This window comes from Rhinolophus hipposideros (genome assembly GCF_964194185.1).
Source record: "Rhinolophus hipposideros genome assembly, chromosome: 4".
Lineage (NCBI taxonomy): Eukaryota > Metazoa > Chordata > Mammalia > Chiroptera > Rhinolophidae > Rhinolophus > Rhinolophus hipposideros.
In genome coordinates, this window is record NC_138050.1 from 61819974 (window position 1) to 61837438 (window position 17465).

The 17465-nt window shown below is 34.9% G+C and overlaps 1 protein-coding gene across 2 annotated transcripts in view; it reads right to left on the reverse strand.

The window, feature by feature from the left end:
• Positions 1-17465, reverse strand: part of PCCA (propionyl-CoA carboxylase subunit alpha) — a 359957-nt gene that overhangs the window by 197027 nt on the left and 145465 nt on the right. For both annotated transcript variants that reach the window (XM_081046031.1, XM_081046032.1), the window contains exons 10-12: positions 14561-14663; positions 7943-8037; positions 3419-3569 (exon numbers count right to left, since the gene is read on the reverse strand). In XM_081046031.1, the coding sequence (XP_080902157.1) occupies positions 3419-3569; positions 7943-8037; positions 14561-14663 (349 nt within the window). The remainder of the gene's footprint in view (positions 1-3418; positions 3570-7942; positions 8038-14560; positions 14664-17465) is intronic.

A 17465-nucleotide genomic window follows, 5' to 3' on the forward strand; every position in this document is an offset into this window, starting at 1 on the left:
GCCCTTAACTTGTGGGATCTGATGCTACCTCCAGCAGATTCAACTCAATTGCATTGAATTGTAGGACACTCACCTAGTGTCAGAATTGGTCACTACAGGGAAACATGCATACATTTGGTGACCATTAGTGAGGGTGGTAGTAGTTAAAAGTAAAGGGGGGAAAAGTATTTTACTTACAAAACATCTAAATTTCTTATAGAAATGCCCAGAAACAAATTGAGAGAAAAGGAAAGGGTAAATATGTGGGTAGAACTGAATGAATGATAGCTATAAAATAATAAGAGAATAATAAGAGAAATGTCCTGTGAAATCAAGAAAGGATAAAAAAAATTAAAATGTTCCAAGGTCCTTAATACAGTCTGGTGGGGCAGGTGGAAAGGTACTGATTGATAACAGACTTGAATGAGTTAAGGACGTATGCTGTAATGTATGGATAGATTCTACCAATAGATTAGAAGTGTATATAACTCTCAAACTAATACAGGCACAAAATTAAATGATAGTATTGCAAAAGCAAATGGAAAAAAAAAGAAAAAGAATAATTACAGAGTTGGAACAAAAATAGCATTTTAAAAGAGTGTAAATTTAAACCCAAATGTATCGCAGTTTAAATTAACTTTCTATAGAGCAAATATCCAGATACAAGGCAAAGGTTATCAAACTTGGCTAAAAACAATATACATTGCTTACAGAGATACATGTGAAATGTCTGAATTCAGATAGGTAGAGAGTAAAAGGATGAAACAAGATTTATCATGTAGAAGATAGCCACTGGGGAAGAGGCTGAAAAGTACTTTGGACCCAGACCATTAGGTTCCCCACCACTAGCGGAAGAGCGGGACCATTGAGGAAAACCTGCCTTAAAGATCCAAGGTCACAGGACTGAGTAAAACCAAGGCTGAAAGAGAACAGCAGAAAACATCCTTCCTGCAACCACCAATGGCTAACTAGGGTCCGATAACAAGTAAGAGGAGTCCATCTCTGGCAAAGAGGCCAGAGCATGAGACGCACCTTGTGAAACACAAGATGGGAGGAAAATCCGAAAGCTAAGGGTAGAATAGGAACTGGGAAAAACCCTCTGCAACCCAGGGGTTCATGAAAGATAAGCACAGTGATTAAAAAAACTTAACTCCAACTCAGCTCCGGCCTGGAGTCTCAACTCCACCTCCACCCACAGTGAAGGCCAAAGGGAAGAAGAGCTGATCCTATTTTCAAGTATAAATGTCACTACTGCTCCCTCTACTACACCCCTTGGCCCCCAATCCTCATTCCTAGGGAATCACTAATCGATTTTATGTCACCACAGACCATTTGTTTATCTTTAAAACCTTTTCATTGTTAAATATAATATACAAAGAGAAAAGTGTATGCAACATGTACGTAAAGCTTAATGAATTCCTCACACATGTGTTTTTTGAATTGTATACTAGATGGAATAGTTTCTCCGGAAAATGCATGTCTGCTCAGAACCTGTGACTGTAACCTTAAGACAGGTCAGTTAGCACATTGTTAAGCAGACAAGGGAGTTCCCTGGTGGAATAAACAAAAGGCAGCCATAACCTGAAACTCCGGGCTCTAGAATGGCTCCTTCACTCCAGGACAAAAATAAAAGAATGCACCGTGAGGTTAATAAATTATCTCATAAATCCCTTTTAGCCGGACAAACAGAATATATCTGACAGAGAGCAATGGGTTTGTTAATCCCTTTAGGATGGGCAAACAGGATAAACCTGATAGATGAATTCCATTAAAAGGCGCCAGCCCCCTTCTCCAAGCAGGCAAGGGAAGATATAAAAACCAGAGCTTTTGTCCCACCTTGGGAAACCAGGTCGGGACCCCCTCTCGCTCGGGAGCTGCGACTGTTTGCTTTTAATAAAGTATCCTCTTTTACACTCCTCGCCTCTCCTTGGTCTGTGCTTCCATTCTTCGGTTTCACAAGACTCGATCCCAGCACTCACAGAATTATTCCTACATCAACCTTATTTGGAAACAGAATCTTGGCAGATGCAATCAGGTTAAGATGAGGTCAGACTGGAGTAAGGTGAGCACTAAATCCAGTGACTGAGGTCCTTATAAAAGAAGGAACTTTGGACAGAGAAACACAGGGAGAATGCCATGTGACAAGTGAGGCAGTATTTGGAGTTACTAGTACACTGCCAATAAGGTATGTCAGCAGGTACCAAAGGTTAAGAGAGGAGCATAGAACAAATATGCTCCCAAGTAGAGGAGCCCCCAAGTAGAAACTGAGACTGTCAACAGCTTGATTTCAGACTTCTGGCCCCCTGAAACTAAGAGAATAAATTTCTGTTCTTTAAGGGTAAGTTGTTACAGCAGCCCTAGCAAACTAATACAAATCGCATACAACAGGAAACAAATTAATTATCCACAAAAATAAAATAGATAAATAGTGCCATTTTCTTCAAAGGAGTATCATACAGGAGAGAAATAAAACAACAGGGTTGAATCTCCTAAGCAAAATGTTGAGAAAAGAAGCCAGGTACAAAAAATTATACAAGATCTCACTGATTTAAAGTTAAAAAAAGAAAGAAAGAAAAAAGAAAATAGGCAAAATTATTTATACTGCTTAGGTATGTACATTTCAAAGGAAGAACTATACAAAAATGCAAAGAGGTGTTCAGAATTCAATCAGAGTAGCAAACAGCTCTAAGAAAGAGGGAGGAGGAATAACTGATGGGGGAGAGGCCCAGGTGCTGGTGGTTTTGTATTTCAAGGCTCAGAAGATGCTTACATGGATTTTCGCTTTATAATAATTCGTTTACTATATGTTGTGTTCTATGTATTTTATGTGTATTTATAGTTTACAATTTCAATAAAAGAAAAGAAAGTCACCAGTTAGTTGTAGCACCAGTGCCTTCCTGAGACATTGACTTGAACTGAGGAAGTATGTCCCTGAAGTCAACAGTTGCAGGGGAGCCACTTGACTTCTCAACCTTGTACCTGGCAGAGGTGGCTGTTCTCCTGGAAGCCAGGTTGGTGGTATAGTTCTGAGAGTCATCCCTGGAAGCTCACTCCAGGTACCTATCCCTCCTTGATCCCTTTCCAAAGATTTATAAGCACTTAATCCTTTTCTGTCTATCATATCTAGAGTAATATCTCTTAACAACCCATGAACCGTAACTAATGGGGTTCATCGAGAGAGGTTCAAGAAAGAAACCAGTGGAATTTCCCTTATGAAGTATTAATAGTAACGAAGCAGAGGCTACCTACTGACCATTAAATTAACGCTGCACTTACCTGTCATTCCTAACAGATGTCTTGGCACAGGCATAAAACTTAAGTCTTTATTTAACACTTTACGAAGTTGATTTTTTACTTTTATAACACAAAGAGGGCTGGCTAAGGAAGGGTAAATTATAGAGGCACAGAGAGGAATAAAAAAAACAAGAGTTTTTGTTACCTGGAGTCTCGTATTCATTTCCAAGAAATAAAAATTCTTCTTTGAGTCCACAAGAAATTCTACAGTTCCAGCAGAAGAATACTTTACTGCTTTAGCAAGAGCTACAGCTTGTTCTCCCATTGCTCTTCGAGTCTCAGAATCCAGAAAAATGCTACAAATACAGAAAGAGTAATCTACATTTTGAACAAAAATCTAGTTGTCTTTTGTGTGCACTATATAAAAATTTTCTTAAAGTTTACTCAGATATGATCATCTGTATCAATTTAAGATTTCATATTATATGATTTACATATGCTTATAATATATACTTATTGTTAAGCACATGATTATATAAATCAACTTCAATTGAACTTTCCACATTATATTGCAACTTCAATCGGTTTATAAAATATACAATTCCTTCACCTCAGTAGTTTTTAATTAGTAAAACTTAATATACGAGGTCAGACAATTAAATTCGTGAACTCATCCTAGAAAAAGTGCTACATACCTCATTGCTGAATATCACTACAGTCACCTTCGAAGTACTCCCCTTGGGAAGCTATGCACTGATGCCAGCACCTAGTTCACCCTTCAAAGCAATTTTAGAACTCTTTTTCTGGAATGGCCATCAGAGCGGTCATCCTGAATGTCAACAAAATGTCTTCCTTCAATATTTCCTTTCTCTTTGGATAAAGAAAGGAGTGATTGAGGGCCACATCAGGTGACTAGGAGTCATTGGGGGCCACATCAGGTGGAGTAACAAGTCCAATACAGTTACTTGTTTACTGGCTAAAAACTCCCTCACAGGCCGTGTGAGCTGCTGCATTGTCATGATGCAAGAGCCATGAATTGGCGAAAAGTTCAGGCTGTCTAACTTTTTCAGGCAGCCTTTTCAGCACTTCTAAATAGTAAATTTGATTAACTAACTGTCCAGTTGGTGCAAATTCGTAATGAATATCCCTCTGACACCAAAACAAGTTATAATAAGTTTCACAAACTTAATTGCCCGATATCGTATATATTCAGAATTACTTCAAGCTAAAATTGGGAGAAAAATAAATTCTTGGAAACTAACATATACAATTAATCCTTATTATTAACTAACATATACAGTTAATCCTTATTATTAATGGATTCCATATTTGCAAATTATCTAAAATTTATTTGTAACCCCAAAAATTAATACTCGCAGCACTTCATGGATGGTCATTCATGAACAAGCTCAGAGCAGCAAAAAATTTGAGACTCCCAACATGTGTGCTCTCAGCTGTGGTCAAACAAAGCTACTCTTTTCCTTCTTGTTTCAGCTCTCATACTGTAAAACAACTGCCTTTTTCACAGTGTAGCCACGTTTTTCTCAGTTTTGCGGGGGAGAGTTTAGGGTGATCTCACTGTTTAAAATGGCCCCTGAGTGTTGGGCTGGTGTTCCTAAGCGCAGCAAGGCTGTGATGTGCCTTCTGGAGAAAACATGGATGATAAATGAGCTTCCTTCAGGCATGAGTCATGGTGCTGCTCGCCAGGACTGAGTTCAATGTTAATGAATCAGGAATATATATTAAATAAGGTGTCTTTCAACAGAAACGCATATAAAACAAAGTATGTAATGATCAGTTGGTGAAAATGCTCTAACCAGAGGCTTGCAGGAACCTAACCCTGCATTTCCCCTGGGCGCAACGCTTCAGTATTCACTAATTCAGTGTTTACAGTGACTTTACAGAGCCCAACTACCACAAATAACAAGAACGGACTGTACAGCGAATAAACCCTCAAAACTTTTGTTCTGCAATATGAAAATCACCTTCCAGCAGGCAAGTAAAGCTGAAATGCTTCCAGTGAACCCTGAGAAGAATAATTCCTGCATTTTCACAGATTTTGCTTCTATACAAAATAGGCTCTGAGAAACAAAACATTGACTATGTTTCTATTTGTGGATTGAAATTATTCTCAAATGAATGAAATTAAGATTACATTTCATAAAATTTTCATTATGGAATAGTATAATAAACTTGCATGTACCTGTTTCCCATATGTAATAATTATTACTATGTTGCCACTCTTGTCCTATCTATGCTGCATATCCACTCTTCTACCAGGTCAACCCATTTTTTATTTTTATTTTTTTAGCAAATCCCAAATTAGGTATTATTTTATCCATAAAAACTTCCACATCTGTTTCTATAAGGACTCTTTGATAACATAATCACACTGTAAAAATTAATCAGAACTCCTTAATAGCATTTAATATCCAGGTAATATTTAAATTTCCCTGATACTCTCCTAAATATCTTTTTATAGCTAATTTCTTTGAGTCAGGATCCAAGTAAGTCCAGCCACTGCATTTGATTGGTTTTTACATCTTCAAGATTCTTTTAACTTGTAATACCCTCTTTCTGCCTTCCCTTTTTTATGCCAAGATCTGGTCATTTTCCTGCCTCTTTCCTCACATTCTGGGGTTCGGCTGCATGCACCCCCGACAAGGTCTTTTAACATTCATGTTATATTTCCATTTCTTATAAACTGCTGGTTAGATCTAAAGCCTTGAATAGATTCAGGTTGGAATGGTTGTGGAAAGGCAAGAATATTTCGCAGGAGGGAAGTGTACTTCCTACTGTCTCCATTTGGTCATGTTCGGATTAATCATTGGATTCAGGTGTTACTTGTCATAGTTGCCTATTATAAATAATAGTTCTGCATTAACTTAACAGATATAGGGTAGATGACATTTCAACAATAACTGGCTAACAAATTCATGCAACCAAAAGAAAGAAAATCAAGTAAAGATTACATCATAACATCTGAAGAATCTCCAGTGCAGTTGAGTAAAACTATTTTCACTCTGTCTGGTCTTGTCTTTTCCCTTATCACAAACTGCTAGTGATACACACAGCGCTATAAGCGACCTCATCTCCATATTCAAAGCACAGTGGTAAATTCGTACTCTAGGAACTGGAAACCACATATTCCATTTTTTTTTTCTTCTTTCACAATACACAAATACCCATCAAATCACTATTAATTTGATTTTATTAGTTTTAGTTTTTTTAATTTGATTCCTGCTGCTTTAAATTGTCCTCTTTTTTCTCTCTAAATAGATGAGATGTTCATATGAAATCTAATTCTAGAAAGAGAAAAAAGGGAAACAAAAATCATGATTCAAGGTTTCCAGTCTGAAACATTTTTATCCCAGGTAAGACTTGAGTGAGTTTTCAATAAAAAGAGAATTAATTATATTGGAAGTAATACAATAGAAATCACAAAATTGCAAAAAGAAGTTTCAGAGACTATTGTTGTTCTACCAGCATCCATTGTCCCCTTCTTCTGCATGACTAGAATTTTAGCTAAGCACATGGTTACTTAAGGCAAAAAGACATTACCCAGTCTCTCTAGCAAAGTGACTAACTTCAGATCACCGCAAAGTAATTAACACAGGCAGGTTCTAGGAACCTTCCTAAACACAGAGAAGTATTTCCTTTGCCTTTTCTTCTTCCTTCCTTCCTTCTTACATTCTGGTCCTGGGCCATGAGCTGGGGGCCACACCCCATGTAGGCTGCAGTGAACTGCTCTTCAAAGCATGGTGGCTGTTTTTTAAGTGTTGTGTACCAAGAGACAGGAAGTAGAAGCTGGCAGTCTCCTAAGGCCTGGGCACAGCATCATTTCTATGTAGTCTATTGGTCAAGCAGTCACAGGGCACAGAATCAAGGGGAGGGAACATAGATCCCTCCCCCAACTCCTCAAGGAGAGAAGCGCCAAAGAATTTGGGGACCTTATTTTAAACCAAAGCACAATACCATATTTTTTAAAACTAATTAAAGTAGGATTTTATTTTTACCATTACCCTATAATTTAAAAGTCATTCATATTCACACCTACTCTTTTCAGAAACTACACACGCATTACATCAAGGCACACTGACTATGCATGCTGATTAAAGCTACAATTGGCTATATGCCTTAGAGCCTGGTTACTAAAAATAACAATGTACACTCAGCTGGGGATTTTTAAGAACTAAGAGAAAACCAGAATATCTACAAATACCAACCTAGCATCAAATTAGAAATAAATCTCCATGAAACCGTTATACCAAACACATGAAAGGTAACTTGGAGAAGTGCCCAAAGCAGTTCTGATAAATCATGGAATTTCTAAGAATCATGCCCCAGAAACTTTTTCATGGTAGAATAAATTCAGGATCAACTTTATAAAACCATCACCAATAGGAGAGCCTAGCAGTCATGAATCCCAGAAATTCCACTTGCCCAGAAACACCCATGGGGTCTATATTACCTAGAAGCCTGTGGGAATCATAGCTAGTTATCCACCCAACTTTCTTCTCTAATAAAACCCCAACTTCTTTTTCAAGTATTCTCTCACTTTCATGCATAAAGTACTGAGGAAGATCTGTGGCAAATTTTAATTATAAAAATATACATTAATAGATTCTACCATGAATATTAAAGCAATTTTAGCCAATAAAGTGGAAAAGAAATATACGTAATATATACAAGCAGACTATTATAAATGTTCATTAGGAGAAACTCTTACCTTGGTGCTTCCTCTACCACTTTCTGATTTCTTCGCTGAATTGAACACTCTCTTTCATTGAGCCACAAAGCATTTCCGTGTTTATCCCCTAAAACCTGAAAAAGCAATACCATTTGAAAAAATATAGAGCCATACCCATACAGCATTTGCCCAATTAACATTTTCTCTATGCAACACTCTTTGGCTTTTAATATTCAAATCTCATAGAACATATACATTCCTCTTTTGGTTGATGTTAATAGAGGAAAACTTTATATTTACCACCTCTAAACTCAAAACATTTTATCAAAAGACTTAAAAAAAATTCTCACGTTTCACGTTGAATACACCGGGTAAAATATCAGCATCAATTATACAAATCTTGTGAAGTACCCTGGGCATCAGTAAAAATGAAGTACGTTCTACATGTCCCCGGTGCGCAGGAGAGCTACGCGTGTTGTTCCAAACATCTGTTTGTTGTTAACATTATTAAACGCCTGTTGATCGGGAAATGCTATTTTATTTACATCCAGTACGTAGTCTGTTACTTATATAAGGATGTTTTTATTGTGCTTTATTTTTAGTATAGGAAACTACTAAAAGGTCTGGGGTTAATATATAACATATTATGATCTTTTCCATTTCTAATAATGGGAAATAAGCTGGGGTTGCCAGATAAAATAACAGGGCACCCAGTTAAATTTGAATTTTCAATAAACAATGAAAATATTTTAATGAAAATATGTGCCAAATACTGCATGGAATATACTTTTACTTTTTAATAAATCATTGTTTATCTGAAATTCAAATTTAACATGTATCTTATCTCCTAAATCTGGCAACCCTAAAACAGGCTCTCTGTTAATGTTTTGCATAGAATGTTTGATTTTCAGGCATGGATTCATCTCTTTTCAAGATGAAAGAGTAGATGCTTATGACTGAGTTCATATATTAAGTTCACAGAGGAAAAAGCTGTCCTAAAAATCAAAAACTAGGCACTAATTTTAGCTCCAAACAGCTATGCAAACTTCCTGGGTAAGTCATTCTGTAGTCTTCATGCATTATAAATGGCAGATAATATAATTTTAATATTTTATGTGACTACTGAGAAAAATCAAATAAAAAAAATCATTGTTATAACAGACACAGTAGACTGAAAAATAAATAGTTAATATATGACTGCAAATTTAATTTTTAGGAATAAAAATTAATCTATCTAACCCTCAAGAATGATTCCAAAGGAGAACATTACAGTAATGAAATGTCAATAAGGTGGGATTTTATTTCTTTGACTCTTAAAGATGGCTGCATGAAGTACATCTAAAAATATTTTAAATCATCATAACTCTCAACCTCTTGTTTAATTCTAGTTGACAAGGAAATGAAAGTAGACTTAGTCTCCAAGAAATAAAGCCACAATAACCAAGAATTCTCAGAAATATTTCCAACTGTAAAATATTAGATTCATATACAGATAGAATCAAGAGTTTTTCTCTAAACTCGGCATAGTCTCCCAGTTCTCTTCTAAAAGTTCTGTCATTTACTAGGCAGTCAACAAAAATAATGTGACAATTATTTATTCCATTAAATAAATGAGGAGACTAGTAAACAGACAACATTAGAATAAAAAGTGCTGGTAAGGGAAGTTAATCCTTAAATGTATCATGAGCTTTTAAAAAACTTTAACGCAGCCCTTTACAGATACACATGTACTCAACATGGACAAATCTCCCAGAAATACTGTTTACTAAAAAAATCGTCATCATAATAGTCTGTTCCACGTAATGCAAAGCATCCCCGGATCCAACCCACAAAACGTCAGTAGTGTCCTGGTTGAGAAACTATGTGGTTTAAGCCACACAGAGTGGTGCCATTCAAACGCCCTGTGCCCAGTTCCAGCATGAGAAAGCACACAGTGTGTTATAGCTTGTGTGAAAAATAACAGGTGATATACACATATATACTTCATAGACTACACAGGATATTCAAGATCTAGTAACAGCAATCGAAACCAGGAAACTTGGAGACAAGGGTGAAAGGGATACTTACTTTTCATTGAATACTCTTTATCCTGTGAACAAATTACTTAATATAAGTAAATAAACAAAATTTGAAGAAAATAAGTAAATAAAAAACAGATCCAAGTGTAGATCAGAGACGGGCAACATGTGTGTTGCTGATTTGAGCTACTGGAAGACACTTTCACCTATATTTAAAAATATTACCTAGACTATATGCCATGGCTAATTAAAATAAACTAAAAAGCAGATGTAAATATATACTTACTTAACGTAATTTGACAAACATTTATTGAGCATTAGTAATGTGAAAGGCACTGGCCTGGTTTGGGGGAGAGCAAATGAATAAGACCTAGTCTCTGCCCTCAAGAACATCTTGGTCTCTTATTCCCCTTCATAAAATATACAAATGTCGAATCACTATGTTGTACACCTGAAAGTAATACAATATTGCATGTCAACTATATTTTAATTTTTTTTTTTAAAAAGTTTTAAATAACTTCTTGGTCTATTAGAAAAGTCAGACAGCTTAAGATAAAGTAACATAAGTAGTTTTCAGTAGCACGAATAAATGCTAGATGGGGAAGATAGGAGAAAATTAATTCTGCTCCTAGGAATTACAGAAGTTACAAGAAATACAGAAAAAGCACCCCAAATATTTCCCTTAAATTACAGACTTAAATATCAAACAGCCTAATCAACACCTACACTTTGATACTTAATGGGCATCTCAACCTTGATTTGTCCAACATCATAAATTGATTTCCTCCATAATACATGCACCTCCCACAGTTTCTCCCATCTCAGTAAAAGACAGTCCCATTCTCCTAAATTCCCCAAACTAAAAGCCTTTGATGCCTTATTTTTTTCTCACATATCACATCTAATCTTTTAGAATATCTGATCTACTTTCACAAAATATCCAGAATTCAATCATATCTACCCACCTCCATTACCAACACCTTGGCCCAAGCTACCACCCTCTCTCACTAGAATTACCACAAGAACCTCTTAAGAAATCTTTCAGCTTCAATTGCTGGTTTTCAATTGTTAACAACCAACAAATACTGTGTGGCTTCCTTTTACTACCTTGTTGAATAGGAGTATTTATTGCAGTGCCATATCCTTTCCTCATCATTGTATGAGTGAGTGTCACAGACTGTCTTTAAATGCAGAGGTCTTCCCACCAGAAGAACTGTGGTTAAGGGACCATATACAAGAAGTTCAAGCAGACCTAGACCAAGTCTGTAGACGAGATCCTCGTATTGAAAGGAAGGTGGGTATATTCTGCTACGAAAAGACATGATGATCACTGGGGGGGGTGGGGGAGAGGTCAGAAATTGGTTATGGTAACTAATATCCAAAGATGGCCCCCAATACAACACAAAACACAGTACTTACATCCTTGCATAATCCCATATGGCAATGATTCTAGGCTGGCGAAGTAAGTTGCAAAATGTCACAAAAATGATTGTGTGCCTGTCTGAGCCTAAACCTTGAAAAAGCAGAACAGCTCTTTCAAGAAGTTCTGAAAAGTAGTGTAAGAAGTCTGAATATCCATATAGAAAGGCCACATGGAAAAGCCATATGGAAGTGCTCCCAAGACTGCATAGAGGGAAAGAGAGAGGGCCAGCTACTCTAGAATCTCAGCTGAGCTCATCTTCAAGTCAACTTTCCAATGCACCTGATGTTAGATGTTCCAAACCAGTAAAAGCCCCAACATGACTACTGACCCAATGGAGAGAAACCATGTGAGGCACCAGCTGAACCCAATCAACCCACGAAATAATGATTAATAGTTAAATGTTGTGTTGTTTCTTACTGTGGCAAAATATGCGTAACAATTTACAATTGTAACCATTTTTAAGTGAACAGTTCAGTGACATTGAGTACATTCATGTTGTGCAACCTTAAAAGTTGTTTCAAATCACTGCATTTTGGGGTGGCTTATAACTCAGCATAGATAACCAAAACACAGAAAATAAACAAGTGGGTTTAGAAGGGTACTAGATACAAGATCAATATGTAAAAAACAATTGTATTTCTATACACAAGCAACAATCAATGGGTAAATAAAATTTAGAAAATATTTATAATAGTATCAAATACTGTTAAGTATCTAGGAATAAATCTCATGAAAGATAAACAAAACCTCTAAACTCAAAGCTACAAAACAGTGCTGAAATTAAAGAAGACCTAAATAAATGAAGATATTCTAATCCAAGAATTAGAAAAGTCAATTTGTTAAGATGTCAAGTCATCCCAAAATAATCTCTAAATCCAAATCCCATCAGGTGTGTGTTGGATGGTGGGGGATATAGACGGGGCTGTGAAGGGTGGAGAGAGTGGATAGGTTGACAAATAAAGGCTAAAATTTACTTGTAAACTCAAAGTACTTAAAAAGAGCCAAAATTATCTGAAGAAAAACAATAAATTTAGAGTACTTATCGTACCAAATTTCTTTATTTAGTATAAAACCAAAATGATTAAGACAGTGACCAGTCACTTAATTTACAACAAATGATCACCACAATAAATGATGGGAGAAACTGGGTATCAGAATGGAAAAAGTTTACTTAGACTCCACCTCACATGAACCCCCACCCCCAAATAATAATTATTATTCAAGGAGAGTAAGAGACATAAATATCAAAACTAAAACAATAAAGCTTTTAACTTGTGTATGCAAAGTGGACTTAAACTGGACTTAAAGTTAAGAACTTCTATTCGTCAAAAGATATAATAAAGTGAATAGGCAAGCCAAGGACGGGGGGAAGATATGCACAACACATATATCTGGCAAAGGTCTCATGAACAAAATAGATACATAAATCTGACCACTCAATAATTTTTGAAAATTAATTTGAAAAAGGAGGGCAGGGCAAGGATGAGGCTTAAGCTGTCACTTTACAAAATTAGATATCTATCTGGTCAATAAACTTATAAAAAGGTGCTCAACGTCAACAGACATCAGGGAGATGCAAACTAAAACAAAGAGATACTGTTTGTTACATGTCTGCCAAAGCGGCTAAACATTAAAAACATTGATAATACCAAATGTTGGAAAGCATGGCAACACTGGAAACTTTCCCATATTGCTGGCGGGAGTATACATTAGGTTAACCACAGTATCTACTAGAACTAAACATAGCCTTACCATGTAATCCCACAATATCTCTCCTCAGTATATCTGAAAGAATGCGTATGTCCATAAAAAGATAGCAATTTATTTATAATATCCAAAAACAAACAACCCAAGATCTACCTACAGGAAAATGTATAAGTTGTGGGTTATTCAAACAATGGAACACCATAGAGCAATTTTTAAAAGTTAATGATAACACACAGCCTCATGGAAAAATCTCAAATATATGATGGTGTGTGAAAGAAGACAGGCACAACCAAGTATGTACGGCTTGATTCCATTTATATGAAGTTTAAGAGCAAACAAAAATAGTCTTTGATACTGGATGTCACAATAGCAGTTACTTTTCGTAGCCAAGGAGAGGGATTGACTGGGAAATGGTATGAAGGAATCTTTTTATACAAAGAAATGTTCCCTGCATAGATCTGGATGGTTGTTACACAGACATATGTATATATAAAAATTTTTATTGAACTGTACACATAGATCTGTAGCTTTTACTGTATATGTGTGATGTCAATTTAGAATATCTAAAAATAAAACATGCTAGTCACAGAAAGAAATACGTCATGTTTAATGTTTTAAAAATGCAAACTGATTATATATATGAAAGTTTGCAAATTTTTTCCCACTCTGGAAAATTTGAAGATCTACCTATAAATAATGTCTACATAAAATGATACTCAAACACAATGACAGAATCTAATTGTTATACTATGTCCTATCAGGGACAAGGGCAGCAAATAGCCTTCCATTTAGTTTTCTGGTTCTCTGTCCACATCAAATTAAGAAAAAAGACATACTTAAATTTCAGTATGACTTCTAATATGATATTTAATCAATTTAATTGTTACACATCAATTCATAGCCATAATGTCAAACATTAGAACGAAGGCATTTCTGACAAAAAAACGAAAACTTCAGCAGATTTGTTTTCTTTTTCTTCTACGTTTTATTTCAGAAACCCATTTCATTTTGCTGAAATCCACACTCCCACAACCATTTTAACAGTTGGATTAAAATCTTAATCTGAGTAGAAGAAATGATTTCTTCATCTCTATACAACCAGCTCATAGCAGAATACCTATCACAGTGAACCCGGCAGACATATGGTGAACTGAAATAATACAAGAGTCCAAGTCTGGCACTTTTCTTTTAAAAACGACCTCAAATGGCCCAATCCAAGAAAAATGAATGAGTCTCAGCCTGGTCAGACATCTTGGGATGGCCTCTTTCTAGAACTGGACTTTTTTATCATTCCCCATTAGAACCAACATTCTGGTACTTTGTCAAAAAGTGTATCAGATTCCAAAGGTAGGTGATCCATTCTATGTATATCCTCTATTTCGTACTTAGTCAAGCATATCAGAATAACTCATAAGCATTCTAAATGGAAGAAAGGATATGTTTCCAATAGGAATAAATTATGTTATTTTAATGTTATAATAATTAGAAAGCATCTTAAAATGAACCAACCTGAATTTCTATATGACGAGGGTTATCAATAAATTTTTCTATTAGTAGTCTATCATCACCAAAACTAGAAGCAGCTTCTTGAGATGAAAATCTAAAACCATCTCTGGAAAGAAAAAGAGAAGAACAGTCAAACAAACAAAACAAATGCAACCCTTAATATAAAATAAAAATAATTATATGTTTATTTTGGCTTACTTCTGAACAAAGCAAAGAAAATCTCAATGTACAAATAACTAAGTTAACTTTGATTGAACTACAACTCTTACACTCACGAGCTCTGTGACCTTGGATGAGTGATTTAACTTCCTTGATTCTAGATTTTATATTTAAACAGGAACAGTGATACTTATTTCACCATCTGTTAAAAATGAGATATTTTTAATAAAGCATACAACAAATCATATAAAATTTTACTTCTTCAACCCTAATATACCTAAATTCCACTAATAAAATAAATATAAGTGTATATATCCATTTGACTCAAAAGTCAGAAGACACACTCAAAAATGTAAAGAATCTGGCCAACTGCACAACTGGGGCAGAACTACAGCAAACAAAACTCGGTGCAAATGAACATACAATAGATCCTTAAGAACATTTCCTGATAGTTTAAATAAACATCTTTAAATGTGGTTGCCTTCATACAACCATACAGATCATTATATTGTCTTCTTTAAAATTTTTCAAAATTAATAATTAAAATAGAAAAGTACAATTTTCAAAATAAAAATATGGACTTAATTATGTTATTCCCAAACTATATATACGTTATTCCCAACCTATACTAACTTAAATTGTTATTATTAAATATGCTTACTAAATTCACACACTATAAAATGGGCTCATTCAATCTATTGAATACTCAAACTTGCTTACCGAAAACTCAGTATATTATTACATTATTTCCTATTCATTGATACATTCAGAATATAAAATTTAATTCTTTATAATTCCCATATAATTAATAGTTTCTTAACCTTCAGATTAAATACCTATATTTGATGTACAACATTAAAATTCTTATAGTCCTTTAATATGTAAACACTCCATCTGGCAATATTTGAAATAACTATCTCAATAACTATCTCTTAGTTTTTTGCTTGAAAAATACAACGTTACAAGTAAACTGACTAGAAGATAAATTCCAGAACATACTGCAAGAAATCCTATTTCTAGGAGTTCTCAGGGAAAAGATATCAGGTTTTCTCAGTCCTTCATTACTTCCTTGATTTAGGGGAATGGAGTTTAGATCTCAGGAGGCTACAAACCTCAAAGAAACTAAAGCACAATGAATCATTGTTTTCAATACCACATAACCATCTTTTTTTATTTGATGGTATATGATGATTCACAAAGAAAAACACAGCACTTTATAGTTTATCTCTGTTGCAATGACTGAGAGTTTTCATTTTTGCATTTAAACACAGAACACCACAAGCAAAAAATCAAAGTCACCCAAATATATTACGTATCAACTTTGAAAGCATCACCAACATATTTTGGAGCTCATGGAAAATTCCATTGAGAACATAAATTTGTTACACTCATTCATTCAAGAAATATTTACTAATCACGAAACTATGTGCCTTGTACATATTTAGGTGATGGGAATACAAAAATAAAACAATTTGCCTCCACCTAAAGTCTAGTAGGGTAATCCAAAATACAGACATGACAAATTATCCATTTTAGCCATAGCACTGTGTTTAAATTTGTATTGGGAAAAGAAAGCCAGAGGTTATTATGAAAATATGAGTCTATTTTCAACAAACTTCTCACCTAATTATAATAAAATAACAAGAAACACTATTTTTTTTTTAATTTGTCAGATGTTTTAAAGATTCTAAGAGAGGTTAGATGCTATTTCCCTGAAAAAAACTTAGGAAAGGTGTTACAAGAGAAAGACAAGGAAAGAAGTTACAAGAGGGAGACACTAGGATAAAATAATAAAGTAATTAATTGCTACTAAGTTTTCCTTCCAAAGAATGCTAAAATTTTTGTGGAAAATGCAAAAACATTTTCTTCCTCAAGGAGAGAGAGATGAGTAGATGCAGTATGGCATGATATTAACAGTTGGTGACTCTAGAAGACAAATATTTAGGTGTTTTCTGGACTGTTCTCTCAATTTTTAAGTAGTTTTGATTTTTCCAAACAAACAGGATATAGAACAACTTTTTAAAATGAGAAGCATGTATCATTAAATTGAATAGTGTGATACTTTTTTTAATCTCAACAAAGTTTCAGAGATGATTTATTTATCAAGTTGAAAAGAGCAACATTTGTGGGTAGAAAATTATTTAGGTATGTATTTTTATTAATCATTTGAACACATTTTGAATGCCATTTATTGGCCAAGAAATGGTTAAATTATTTACCAAAAGTTGCCAGATATATGAATGAATATAATGCTTTCTGACTTCTAAATTAAAATCCACAGGTTAACAACAGCACAGCAAATTTCATTGTCAAGAAACTGAAGAATAATCCCCACCATAAAAGAACATGTTATTAACAGTAGCCCTGAAGAAATGACTGACTGATAAGAAATCTAATATCCTATGAAGAATAATGAAAAACAAGTGCTATGGTTTTTAGTGAAATTGCCATTTAAGTGCCATACATACAAAAAGGGAAAACAACAAGAAAAAACTGAAGTTCATAAAATCCATATCTCTTATAAAACCATTAAGTTGTGTTTAATGTCTTTATTACATCATTCTTTTCTACAAAGAGCCGTAGCAGATTGTCTTTCCCAGAGATGCTCACAGTGGTATCACCCATTCCATGTGCTCTTCTTGCTGCTCCCAGAGTCTAATTCCCCTCCTCTTGAATTTGGGAAGAATTTGTGCTAACTGGTATACCAACAGAATATGGTGTGAATAAGGGAACCTGTGTGACTTCTGAG